The sequence below is a fragment of the Scyliorhinus canicula genome, chromosome 7 (genome assembly GCF_902713615.1).
Source record: "Scyliorhinus canicula chromosome 7, sScyCan1.1, whole genome shotgun sequence".
In the NCBI taxonomy this organism is placed as follows: Eukaryota; Metazoa; Chordata; class Chondrichthyes; order Carcharhiniformes; family Scyliorhinidae; genus Scyliorhinus; species Scyliorhinus canicula.
The window spans coordinates 61,290,197-61,304,112 of record NC_052152.1 but is presented as its reverse complement, the minus strand read 5'-3'; the positions used below and the strand labels follow the sequence as shown (position 1 = coordinate 61,304,112).

At 45.0% G+C, this 13,916-nt stretch overlaps 1 protein-coding gene across 1 annotated transcript in view; it reads left to right on the top strand.

Moving 5' to 3' along the window:
- The window catches only part of tspan7b (tetraspanin 7b), a 129,213-nt gene that overhangs the window by 83,284 nt on the left and 32,013 nt on the right, over positions 1-13,916 (top strand). Inside the window, exon 2 of the mRNA XM_038802135.1 lies at positions 5,851-6,039. Coding sequence (XP_038658063.1) covers positions 5,851-6,039 — 189 coding nt within the window. The remainder of the gene's footprint in view (positions 1-5,850; positions 6,040-13,916) is intronic.

Genomic DNA, 13,916 nt, shown 5'->3' with positions numbered 1-13,916 from the left:
CGCAAAATACTCATGCATGAGGAAAGGACTATAACCCACCTTAAAACAACTCTACACCCTGCCGGCACTAGATGCTATATTGAACAGTTCTTAAATGATTCCAAGATTTCACCTCTGCCACTCTGCTCAGAAATCCATTCCTTTTTGCTGTTTTATTCCTCTGCTTAACTTGCCCCTATTGAAAATGAGCCAAGGCATGTATTTTCTTACTGGCCATAAATATAATTTCAAAATTTATAATATCAATCTCTTCAAGGAATTGGATGCTTTCAGCTTTGACTCGATGCAGTTTTTTAACCTAGACTAAAAAAAGATCACTGCAATGGTTATGACCTAAAATGTAAAGCTACTATAACCTAAAGCCAGTAAGTAATTTTGGCGCAAGGGTCCATGAACAGCAACAACTCTCTAACACCTTAATGACTGTTATTTACCTGCAAGATTAAACAGTGACACCATGGCAGTCTGCGATCCCATAGCTGCAGCTGAGGCACAATTTCAGTCCAATGCATTGAGAGTCTGTTTTTGCCAGAATATTTAGTGGATGCTTATTCCATCATTGGTGCATCTTGGGCACATTATGTAAACTGCAGTACAAGAAAGCCGTGTTTAGTAGATGCCGTAAGGGCTGGCGGTACAATCTTCTGGAGCATTCTAGTGATTTCCAGGTAATGAATACAGCGTGGAAACCCCTGTTCCAATTCTATGTTGAACATTGTTATCTTACAGGTGTCCAGTACAATTAGCGCCCAGGAGGGGATACCAGTGGAAAATCGAACAGCATGCACCATTCCAACAGCCCATGACCTTTTAAATTATCAGCCCTCCAGAGGACAGATGCAAGTTCTGCCCACGTTTGTCCCTAAACTCAACATTAGAAGGATATATGTGAAAGTTTCACATTAGACTGTAAGATGTCCTGGGCTCCAATGTGTTTTTCCCTTATGTTTAACACTGCTCTAAAATGAATCTTTGAGTAACTGCTGCTGATTTTCTTGTCAATTACAATTGGACACTTTGTAAGAAGTGATTCTAATTGAGAAGTTGGAAGTGTCCTTCCTTGCTTTGGTAACTGACGTCACAAAAACGTAGAATCTCTTTAGTGCAGAAGGACACCTTCAGCCCAGCAAGTCTGCACTAACCCTTGGAAAGAACACCATACCTAGGCCCATGCCCCCACTCTATCCCCATAACCCAGTAACCCCACATTTTGGATATTAAGATACAATTTAGCATGACCAATCCACCTAACCTACACATCTTTAGACTGTGGGAGGAAACAGTGGCACCCGGAGTAAAGCCATGCTGACACTGGTAGAAAGTGCACACAATCACCCGAGGTCGGAATTGAACCCAGGTCCCTGGCGTTGTGAGGCAACAGTGCTAACCACTGTGCCAACCACTGTGCCACCATGCTGCCCCTTGCGGGACAGACAATAACATGCATTAATTTGCATCGCATAAGTGCCAGACAATCACCATGTTCAACAAGCGAAAATCCAACCACCTCCCCAGGATATTCAATGGCATTATCATTGCTGAATCCCCCACTAGCAACAGCCTGGAGGCTTACCAAGCGCTAGAAACTAAGGACCAACTATATAAACACAATAACTACAGAGTCAGGGGCTGGGAATTCTGCAACACGTGATCCACCTCCTGACTCCCCAAAGCCTGTCCATCATCTACAAGCCGCAAGTCAGGAGTATGATGGAATATCCTCCACTTGCCTGGATAAGTGCAGTCCAACAACACTCCAGAGTCTCAACACCAAGGGCAGCACGGTGGCCCAGTGGTTAGCACTGCTGCCTCATGGCGCCAAGATCCCAGGTTCGATCCCAACTCTGAGTCACTGTCTGTGTGGAGTTTGCACATTCACCCCGTGTTTGTGCGGATTTCGCCCCCAAAATGTGTAGGGTAGATGGATTGGCGATGCTAAATTGCCTTTTAACTGGAAAAAAATAATTGGGTACTCTAAATTTATTTTTCAAAAAAAGAATCTCAACACCATTCCAAACAAAGCAACTACTTCTTTGGCACCCTATCCATTACATTAATATTCACTGCCTACACTACTGACTCTCACAGCAGCAGCAATAAATACTATCTATCTGATGCACTGCAGCAACTTCACCAGCACTTCCAAACCATCCAGAAGGACAAGGGCAACAGGTACATGGGAACACCACCACCCGCAAGTACACTTCCAAATCACGTGCCATCCTGAACTAGAATAATATCACTGTTCCTTCATTGTCACTGGATTAACATCCTGGAATTCCCCCCCCCCCCCCCCCCTAACAGCACTGTTGGTGTACCGACACCACATGGCCTGCAGCAATTCAAGAAGGCAAATTGTCACCACCCTTTCAAGGGCAATTAGGGAGGGCAATAAATGCTGGCCCCTCATTGATGCCCACATCCCATGAAAGAAAAGAAAAAGTTCAGCCTTTAGGAATACAGAAAGAAATATTCTTTGCAGCCCCTAAAAGCGTTTAACTAATTGGTTTGTTTAAAGTTACACACACCAAGGCCAGTAGCAGGTTATACCAAATAAAGAAGCATCGCTTACAAAAGCAATGCATTATTTTGTTAAAAATGTGCAAATGATTTATGTGAAAATTCTTAATTGTAGCATAAATAGATGCAGTAACCTATTACTCCAGTACAATGCAAGGCTTTCATAGAAATGTTTCATCAAAGCTGCATTGTCAGAGCTTGGGTTGAAAGAGCCAGAGAGTGGTAATTGCCTTTTCACTTTCTGGGTTGCACAGAGCCACTATCCCTGTGGTACCAGTCAGGCGCTTATAGAAGACAATCAAATCATTGAAGCAACCAATGCTTACTAGTCAGTGTCATATACCACTGTGATTTGTTATTGGAAGAATGTAACGCAATAAATGCAGTTTAGAATTTTTGGGGTTTAGTCTTTGGTTATTGCTGTGATAAGAATTCTCGGCCAGGTAGTGGTCAATCTTGTTACTTGATGTTAAAGTCGAGACACTCATCACAAAAACACAGCTCCAAGCTGAGTAGGAGAACGTGTAATAACAGTCACCTGACTGAGAACACTGAACCGTAAGTCTACGAAGCCTGCTTCCTCAGCGAACTCCTCCACAATGGTGATACCTGGACAACAAATCCTTGGCAGGAGAAAAGGCTCAACAGTTTTTACCTTCACTGTCTCAAACAAATCCTGGGCCCCTATTGGAAGGGCAAGGTCACTGAAGTCCTGGAGTGTGCTAATTCTATCTACATACACTCGTATCTAAACTAATAATATCTGTGCTGACTTAGCCACATTCATTGGATGGATGATGGCCGTATATACAGAATGCTATATGTGAACTGGCCACTGGGTCAGAACCTTCTGGGCATTCATACCCCTTTTACAAGGTCAGCTGCAAGGGGGATATGAAAATGGTGGACATTGACACTCACAACTGGAAAACACTTACAGCCATGACTTCTGGACGCTGACTGTTTTGAGAGACATTGGAAAAAGCAAGCAGAACAAAAAGCTCAGCTGGCCAGGAAGAGGACCCTAAAGACCAGACAATCATGTACATTCTCATCCCACTGTCCTCTTCTGCTGTAAACAAGGCAGAGACTGCTGTGCCAGAATGGAACTACAGAACCTCATCAGGCAATGCTATAAGAGGTTTTTTTTCCCCAATTAAGGGACTATTTAGCGTGGCCAATCCACCTACTCGGCACATCTTTGGGTTGTGGGGGTGAGACCCACGCAGAGATGGAGAGAATGTGCAAACTCCACACTGATCAAACCCAGATCAAACCCGGGCCTTCGGCACTGTGAGGCAGCAGTGCTAACCACTGCACCATCATGCTGCTGTCCTTAACACAGAGTTGAGCACCATGGCACAAACCATTTTCTTGTTAGATGAAAGGCTCAAGCCTTTAACAAGGTGGTTATGAGGGCACAGAAGTTGTCCTGAGCAGCCTTAAGGGAAAGAGTTATCTGTGAAAATCATACATATACATACAAACATTATTTATGTTTATATATGTTAATTGTCTCTATTATATTTTTGTAGTAATATTTAACACATTACATTTGGTGAATACAGGAAAAAATATTTTCTAAATATTTTTATCAAAGCCTCAGATAGAAATACTTTCTATCCCAAGAAACATCATTGTTACCAAATGTGGCATCAGCTCCAATTGAAAAAATACTTTGTGTTCTCTTTAGTTGAGGTAGTTTAGTTGCTGCTTGATATTTCTCAGACCCATTGGACATTTTTACTATCAATCATCTGCTACAAACTTTCATCCTGTAGTTTCCAACTACTGATTTGAAATTGTAGATACGAAACGTGCTCAGTGTGAGGAAGAGTGAATTAGATTTGATCAAGAATCCAGTGAACGTATTTTCTCTCTCCCTCTCTCTCTCTCTATCTATATATATATATATATATATATAAATAAAATCTATAATATTATACATTCAACTCGCAATTTCCTTCAGTAAAACAACAAAGCAAAATGCTGCGTTGAAGGTAAATGAAGTGTGTGCAGATCTCTACTTCTAGGCTAATCAATCAACAAAAATGATGAAGAAATTACCATTATACGGTTCACTTGTTTTTGACTGTATAGATGGCCTTGAAGCTGCCTTCACTATCCATTTGCACATCTCAGTGCATCATAGCAACCCACATCTTAAACCAATAGCTCCTCCAAGATATTTGATTATTGTCTTACGCTAGTTGTACTGCTTTTATTCTGCAGATTTCACATCACTGTTGTAGTGATCTGTATATCTGCAGATGTGTAAGGGGTTAACATCTGTAACTAAGTGCTAGACAACCACTAGATGGCAGCACCAGATATATGTATATAAGCTACACTCAGGGGGTTCCCGCCTCTTTGTATCAGGAGTGACTAGTGAACTAGTTAGGGATATAGCTTATTGAGCAGATGTAGTTAAACTTTATATATACTTATTTATCTAATCTTCAATTATAGTTGCAGAAGAGTGAACAAACTCAGTTATTTATAATCGTTACTCAATAAACAGTATTTGATTAATTTGAAGACTTATTAGATTGTTACTGAACTTCAACCATCCGACCGTTCTGGAAGTAAGCAAATGAGTAACAAGATATTAGTATATGTAATAAAACAACTGTAGTATTTGCCTGGGAGGAACATCAGAAATTCAAAATAAAATAGGCAGTGATCTGTTAATTGTACACTGTTAGGAAGGCTACCAGTAATCATGAAAGCAGGCACATACAAGGTGACAACAAAAAATTATGTTTTAAAGTTAATTAATTTTGGTGGCCCATTATTTACATTGTAATAGTTGAAAAAACCTGAATGTGTCAGTAGCTCACTCCTATCATTAAAATTCACTCTGGCAATCAGAGACCTTTAATCTGCTATATTTTTCATAATGCTTTTTCACTTGTAATGTGAATGCTGGAATGACCCACCTCCAAATAGTATTTTCTACTCTTCCATTAGAAGGCAGACACAGCTGACTGAACACAAAGTATTAGTCCTGTTGGTGCAAGAAATACGAGCTATTTGTTTCACTACTTGTCCCAAGCAAATCGTGCCTTTGATAGTATATTTTCATGGACTGATATTCTAAAGCTGGGATTTAGTTCTGCAGGTTGTGTCATCAAAGGGGCTATAATTTGGAGAACTGGAGTTTCATCATTGCTTGTCTCTCCCTAAATACTGTCCCAGTCCAGTATAATTAGAGCTTCAATTTAAGACTTTCTGTTCTCTTTTTCAGGATTTTCACATCCTTGAGAGGTGGCATAGCAGTTGTCCTTTAAAGGTTCAGTGTTTGTTGAAGGATGTCTTCCTCTTTTGCAGATCACAGGTGTTGTCCTATTGGCTGTTGGAGTATGGGGCAAACTCACCTTAGGGACCTACATCTCGCTTGTCGCTGAGAATTCCACAAATGCCCCCTACGTACTCATTGGGACTGGCACCACCATTGTTGTTTTTGGCCTTTTTGGTTGCTTTGCAACATGCCGTGGAAGCCCATGGATGCTGAAACTGGTAAGTGGCACATAAACAGTTTTACCACATTAAACACGGATATTGTACGTAACTAAAAACACCTTCATCAATAGCTATTGGAGCTGTACGTCTCAAGTGAGAGAAAATTAATATTGGCAATACTGTGTTAATCTGCTAATTTAACAAAGTAATTTGAAAATAATCACTCCAACATCTTGACAAGACTGATATTCTGGTAAACATGGTAGGGCCTGAGTATACTTAAAATGTGTAAGTTCATTCAGACTGGAGTTGTGTACTTGTTGCATTTTTTCCTAGTCTCACAGATGATACACAGTAGTTGCAGACTGGCGTGGACACATTCTCAGTGGTATTTAGTCGGACTGGAGAATCTACACACTCCTCCCATCTTGGTCATAACATAGATTGACGGCTCTTGCAGGATATCGAAATACAGGCAATGTGTGATTGGAGGTCGAATAATCACATTCTTAATGGATAGAACCATCATTGAATTTACAGTGCAGAAAGAAGCCAGTCGGCCCATCGAGTCTGCACCGGCCCTCGGAAAGAGCACTCTACTTTAAGCCCACTCTTCCACCCTATCCCTCCACACCTCCAGCCTAAATCCTGAGAGGCATCTGAAACGGAACTCCGCACAAAAGGAGCGGGACCAAACGATGCTCACAGAAGTAGGTCCAGTATGACACTTTTGTCACTTGCGTCCGCTATGTCTGCCATCTCGCCAGTCATCTCCCCCCCCCCCCCCCCCCCCCCCCCCCCCCCCCCCCCCCCCCCCCCCCCTCCTTGAACCCTCACCCATCCTCCAGCCGTGAACACTTCCCCGGCGCTGTGTCCCAGCCCCTGGGTGTTCTGATGCAGGCTGTTGCATGTGTGGTGTTGCGCAGTATCCATGCATAAAGGTGTGATTGGGAAAATAGTCAATGACTCCCACATGCTACATGGCCCGCTCACCCACAGGAATCAACTTGGGTTGTGTGAAGTGTTCATTTAACCACGATTGCCAATTCCCTATTAGCAATAGCCTTCAGCTGTATGGCTAGAGGCTTCTGTAGTCATGAGGCAGACAGGCAGGGCCGTGGGTTGCCCCCGAAATGGGTACATATGATCCAGGGGTTGGCATGTTGGTGCCGTGTGCGGTTCGCCCCCCTCCACCCAGTCGAGGGTGCACCACCGCTTGGGAGTGGCAAGTCCAGCACTCCGGGCTCTTTGCCTGTGAGCAAAGATGGCTGCTCACCTCCTTGGCTTCCCACAGAAGCACTTCCACCAGGTTCACGTTTTTCAAAAGGAGTACTAAGCGGTGCCAACGTAACCACTTGCTGGGGAGGCCGATGAATTACGGGAGGCTGTTGGATATCGGGGCATTCCGTTAATTGTACGGAAATAGGGCTTAAATAGTGATAATTGGTTTCTTGCCACACTTCGGCAACATCTCGATTTCACCTACAGGAGTGGGATGGTTGTATTGTAAACTGTTTAGTGCCTGGCACTTTCCACCTCTCCCACTATTCACTGGCATTGTTTTGTTCGAGCAAGAGAGCAACAAGGCCTGAGAATCACGCCCTAAGTGTCATTGGATCACGGTGGGAAACTCCCTGAAAAACCCGCCACAAATGAACCTCGAGATTTTTCCAGAGAATCGCACCCATAATTGATTGATCATAGATCATAGAATTTACAGTGCAGACGGAGGCCATTCAACCCATCGAGTCTGCACCGGCTCTTGGAAAGAGCACCCTACCCAAGGTCAACACCTCACCCCTATCTCAATAACCCAGTAACCCCACCCAACACTAAGGGCAATTTATCATGGCCAATCCACCTAACCTGCACATCTTTGGACTGTGGGAGGAAACCGGAGCACCCGGAGGAAACCCACGCACACACGGGGAGGATGTGCAGACTCCGCACAGACAGTGACCCAAGCCGGAATCAAACCTGGGACCCTGGAGCTGTGAAGCCATTGTGCTGTCCACAATGCTACCGTGCTGCCCTTGATCTATTATGAAATGAAACTTCTTTCTTAAAACAAGTTGGAAAAACTGTCTAACGTACAATTTATAACCTGGAAGTGTAACAATATATCCATTTAGGGGCTGTTTAGCTCACAGGGCTAATTGCTGGCTAAAGCAGACCAAGGCAAGCCAGCAGCATGGTTCAATTCCCGTAACAGCCTCCCCAAACAGGCGCCGGAATGTGGCGACTAGGGGCTTTTCACAGTAACTTCATTTGAAGCCTACTCGTGACAGTAAGCGATTTTCATTTCATTTTTCATTTAAATTCCAACACATACATACACACACGCACGCGTGCAAAGGACAAAATAAATAGGGTCCCCTGCAGAGGAGAAAGAAGAAAACCCTTTTGGCCAATGGAAACACTTTATGAAAAGGATAAGTTCTGAGGGCTTTGATGCTGTTGATCTGGTGTTATTTTGTATGGAAGAAACTTCCGAAGGAATGTCGGTGTGGAAGAGAACAGGAATGGGGTCAATATCATTGGGATCGCTCTCAAGTCTCAACTTCCCAGGCCTCCAAATACAGACGAGTCACCCTGAGTTGAGGGTTCCTAGCTAACTGTAGCTCCGAGACTCCAATTTCAGGATTCTCTCCTTTTTAAATCTAAATTCTGGGTGGTTACTCATCCTGACACAATTCAGCTTTTATTTCTACCTTCAATTTATCTGCTAACTCTCAAGCTCTGTCAGTTTAGCTTTAGTCAAGGATTTCAAATATCTACTGCTAGCAACAGCCAAAGCCATTTTGGTTGACAAACGTATAACAAATTTGGTATTTGTCCTTTTATCCATTACCAGTGGTGATTATTCCATGTCCAACCCCACTTTGTCCACATTTTGATATCCGGCAAGCGTCCTCAATCTATGTTACGATCGGGTTGAGAGGAGTGTGCCGATTCTCTAGCCGCACCAATCCATAGGTTACACACAAGTGTAAATGTTTTATTCACTCACCAATATGGCCAATTGGTTACTTTGGCTATCAGTAGAATGTGTTGTGATTTAAAGGGGTACATAATTACACTTCCGGATTACAAATTGTATGCTGACCAACGTGTTTCAAGACATATTTTTTGTTTCATAATCGATCAATCATTCTTAGTTTATTGAAAGAAGACTGGTTAGAGGTTCTTTTATTCTGGGTCTAATGGTAGGGAAAGTAAACAATTAGCCATTCTGGTGTGCGAATAAAACATTTAAACTTATAATGTGACCTGTGGAGCAGTGGAGCTGGAGAAACTGCGCACTCCTCCCATCCTGGCCATAAGAGATTTTAGAATTTAACCTGCCTTTTCCTTTCACTGATGCTTTTCAACCTGTTCCCAAAATTATAAATTTGCTGGGCAGAAAGATTACCCTTCTCCCTCAATTACTTTAGTTAAAACTTTTTTTTTTTTTAAAAGAGCAAGAGCAACTTACTTTCGCCTTTTTCCTTCATTGACTTCGGCCGGAATTTTCCAGCCCCATTAAAGGTAAGGAGCCCTCCAAACTTTCCCTTCCCACACATGAGGATGCTCGTCGGGATCAGGGTCAGAAAATCCCGGCCCACACTTCAAAACGACTTAATTGGCTGTAAAGTGCTTTGAGGTGTCCAATGGGAATGAAAAGTACAATATAAATGCAAGTCTTTCACAGGGGCGCTGGAGGGGAGGTTAGTGGTGCTGTTAAGGGTATACGGCCCCAATTGGGACTATGTGGGATTCGCAAAGAAGGTGTTTGAGACCATCCCCGACTTGGACACACATGAACTGATAGTGGGGAGGGACTGGAACTTGGTGCAGGAACCAAGGTTGGACAGGTCATGGCCGCGCTCGCTGGTCCCATCACGGGGGCGTGAAGGCGTTGGCTGGGCTAATGGTGGAAATGGGAGGGGTGGACCCTTGGAGGTTTCTGCACCCGAGGGAACGGGAGTGCTTGTTTTTCTCAGCAGTCCATAAGGTATACTCGCGGATCGACTTTTCCGTGGTGGGGAAGGCTTTGCTGGCTGGGGTTAAGGGGTTGGAATACCCGGCAATTGCGGTGTCAGATCATGCTCCACATTGGGTGGATATGGTGTTGGAAAAGGGGGTAGCACAGAGGCCGGGGTGGAAATTAGATGTAGGACCTTTGGGGGACCAAGTGTTCTGTGACAAAATTGAAAAGGTAATTAAGGAATATGTAGGTTTCAACTATACGGGTGAGGTGTCGAAGGCAGTTGTCTGGGAGGCTCTAAAGGCAGTGGTGAGGGGGGAGGTGACTTTGTTTAAGGCCAGGGTGGACAAAGTGGAGAGGTTGGAGCGGCAGAGGGTAATAGATGAGATGTTGGAGGTAGATAGGAGTTATGCAGACGATGGGGACCCAGCAAAGTTGGAAAAGAGGAAGGAACTACAGGCGAGCTTTGACCGACTATCTACCAGGAAGGCGGAGCGCCAACTGGGACGAGCAAGGGGTGCAGTTTACAAACATGGAGATAAGGCTGGTTAAGCAGGTCAGCTCCGGATCTGATTAACAAGGTTTTTGAAGAATTTTGAGAGGTTGTACAGGTCAGAGCCACCTGGGAGGAGACCGTGAGATGCAGGAATTTCTAGATGGGTTGGAGTACCCGAGACTAGAGGAGGGGGACAGGGCTACATTAGAAGGAGCGATAGTGGAGCAGGAGATAAAGGATGCGATTGGGAGGATGCAGTCGGGGAAGGTGGCAGGGCCGGATGGGTTTCCGGTGGAATATTATAAAAAATTCAAGGATAAGCTGGCACTCCTGATGGTGGGGATGTTTGAAGAGGCGATAGGGACAAACTTTGGGGCAGGATCAATTTCCCTTTTGCTAAAAAAAGATAAGGATCCGACGGAGTGTGGGTTGTAACGGCCCATATCACTTCTGAATGTGGACGCAAAAGTATTGGCGAAGGTGCTGGCGGGTAGGCTGAGGAGTGCCTCCCGAAGGTGTTAGGTGAAGATCAGACGGGGTTCGTAAGAAGGAGGCAGCTCTTTTCAAACATTAGAAAGGTATTGAACGTCGTTATGTCACCGGCAGAGGGGAAGGAAACAGAAGTGGCTGTGGCACAGGACGCTGAGAAGACGTTTGACTGGGTAGAATGGGGGTACTTGATGGCAGTTCTGGAGTGGTTTGGGATTGGACCAAGATTTGTGAACTGGGTAAAGCTACTATATAAGGAGCCGAGGGCGCGTGTCCACACACAAAACATCAGCTCGAGATACTTTTCTCTCCACCGTGGGAATAGGCAGGGATGTCCTATGTCCCCCCTGCTGTTTGCACTCGCAATTGAGCCGTTGGCCATCGCATTAAGAAGTTTGGGGGTATAGAAAGGAATAGTGCGGGGGGGGGGGGGGGGGGGGGGGGGCCGGGATAGAGCATAGGGTGTCCTTGTATGCCGATGACTTGCTGTTATACGTGTCGGAACCGACTGTGTCGATAGGGAGAATATTGGAACTGCTTCGAGTGTTTGGGTCTTTCTCTGGGTACAAACGAAATCTGGACAAGAGTGAGTATTTTGTGGTGTCTCCGCTGGGGGTGGGGGCAGGGGTCGGCGGGGCTACCATTCCAAAGGGCAGGGACTCACTTTAAGTACCTGGGGGTGCAGGTTGCCCGGGAGTGGGAGAGGGGGTGCTCCGCAGGTACAACATTTTTAGTTTGCTGCGGAGCGTGAAAGCTAATCTGGCAAGGTGGGATGGTCTCCCTCTGTCACTGGCGGGTCAGGTACAGGTGGTTAAAATGAACGTGTTGCCACGATTTCTGTTTATTTTTCAATGCCTGCTGATTTTCCTGCCAAAGGCTTTTTTCAGAAAGATTGAGGGAAAGATTACTTCGTTCATATGGGGAGGGAAGGTGGCCAGAGTTAGAAAGGTGCTGCTGCAGAGGGGGAGGCAGGCAGGGGGTTTGGGTCTTCGAAACTGATGTATTACTACTGGGCAGTGAATGTGGAGAAGGTGCGGAGCTGGGTCAGAGGGGTTGATTCCCAGTGGGTCCGAATGGAGGAGAGTTTGTGCAGGGGGTCGGGACAGAAAGCACTAGCAACTAGATTTGTTAGTGCTCTTTGGGGGGGTTTAAACTAATTCAGCAGGGGCATGGGAACCTGGATTGTAGTTTTGCGGTACGGGAGATTGAGAGTATAGAGGTCAGGAGCACAGATTTGACTTCGCAGGAGGGTGCCAGTGTTCAGGTAGGTGGTTTGAAGTGTGTCTACTTCAATGCCAGGAGTATTCGAAATAAGGTAGGGGAACTGGCAGCATGGGTTGGTACCTGGGACTTCGATGTTGTGGCCATTTCAGAGACATGGATAGAGCAGGGACAGGAATGGTTGTTGCAGGTTCCGGGGTTTAGGTGTTTTAGTAAGCTCAGAGAAGGGGGCAAAAGAGGGGGAGGTGTGGCGCTGCTAGTCAAGGACAGTATTACGGTGGCGGAAAGGATGCTAGATGGGGACTCTTCTTCTGAGGTAGTATGGGCTGAGGTTAGAAACAGGAAAGGAGAGGTCACCCTGTTGGGAGTTTTCTATAGGCCACCTAATAGTTCTAGGGATGTAGAGGAAAGGATGGCGAAGATGATTCTGGAAAAGAGCGAAAGTAACAGGGTAGTTGTTATGGGAGACTTTAACTTTCCAAATATTGACTGGAAAAGATATCGTTCGAGTACATTAGATGGGTCATTTTTTGTACAATGTGTGCAGGAGGGTTTCCTGACACAATATGTTGACAGGCCAACAAGAGGCGAGGCCACATTGGATTTGGTTTTGGGTAATGAACCAGGCCAGGTGTTAGATCTGGAGGTAGGTAAGCACTTTGGAAACAGTGACCACAATTCGGTGACCTTTACGTTAGTGATGGAAAGGGAAAAGTATACCCCGCAGGGCAAGAGTTATAGCTGGGGGAAGGGCAATTATGATGCCATTAGACATGACTTAGGAAGTGCTGGTTGGAGAAGGGTTGGGCACACTGCAAGGGTTGGGCACACTGGATATGTGGAGCTTGTTCAAGGAACAGCTATTGCATGTTCTTGATAAGTACGTACCAGTCAGGCAGGGAGGAAGGGGTCGAGCGAGGGAACCGTGGTTTACCAAAGAAGTGGAATCTCTTGTTAAGAGGAAGAAGGAGGCCTATGTGAAGATGAGGCGTGAAGTTTCAGTTGGGGCGCTTGATAGTTACAAGGAAGCGAGGAAGGATCTAAAGAGAGAGCTGAGACGAGCAAGGAGGGGACATGAGAAGTATTTGGCAGGTAGGATCAAGGAAAACCCAAAAGCTTTCTATAGGTATGTCAGGAATAAAAGAATGACTAGGGTAAGAGTAGGGCCAGTCAAGGACAGTGGTGGGAAGTTGTGTGTGGAGGCTGAGGAGATAAGCGAGATACTAAATGAATACTTTTCGTCAGTATTCACCCAAGAAAAAGATAATATTGTGGAGGAGAATGCTGAGACCCAGGCTATTAGAATAGATGGCATTGAGGTGCGTAGGGAAGAAGTGTTGGCAATTCTGGACAAGGTGAAAATAGATAAGTCCCCGGGGCCGGATGGGATTTATCCTAGGATTCTCTGGGAAGCCAGGGAAGAGATTGCTGAGCCTTTGGCTTTGATTTTTAGGTCATCATTGGCTACAGGAATAGTGCCAGAGGACTGGAAGATAGCAAATGTGGTCCCTTTGTTCAAGAAGGGGAGTAGAGATAACCCCGGTAATATAGGCCGGTGAGCCTAACGTCTGTGGTGGGTAAAGTCTTGGAGAGGATTATAAAAGATATGATTTATAATCATCTAGATAGGAATAATATGATTAGGGACAGTCAGCATGGTTTTGTGAAGGGTAGGTCATGCCTCACAAACCTTATCGAGTTCTTTGAGAAGGTGACTGAACAGGTAGACGAGGGTAGAGCAGTTGATGTGGTGTATATGGA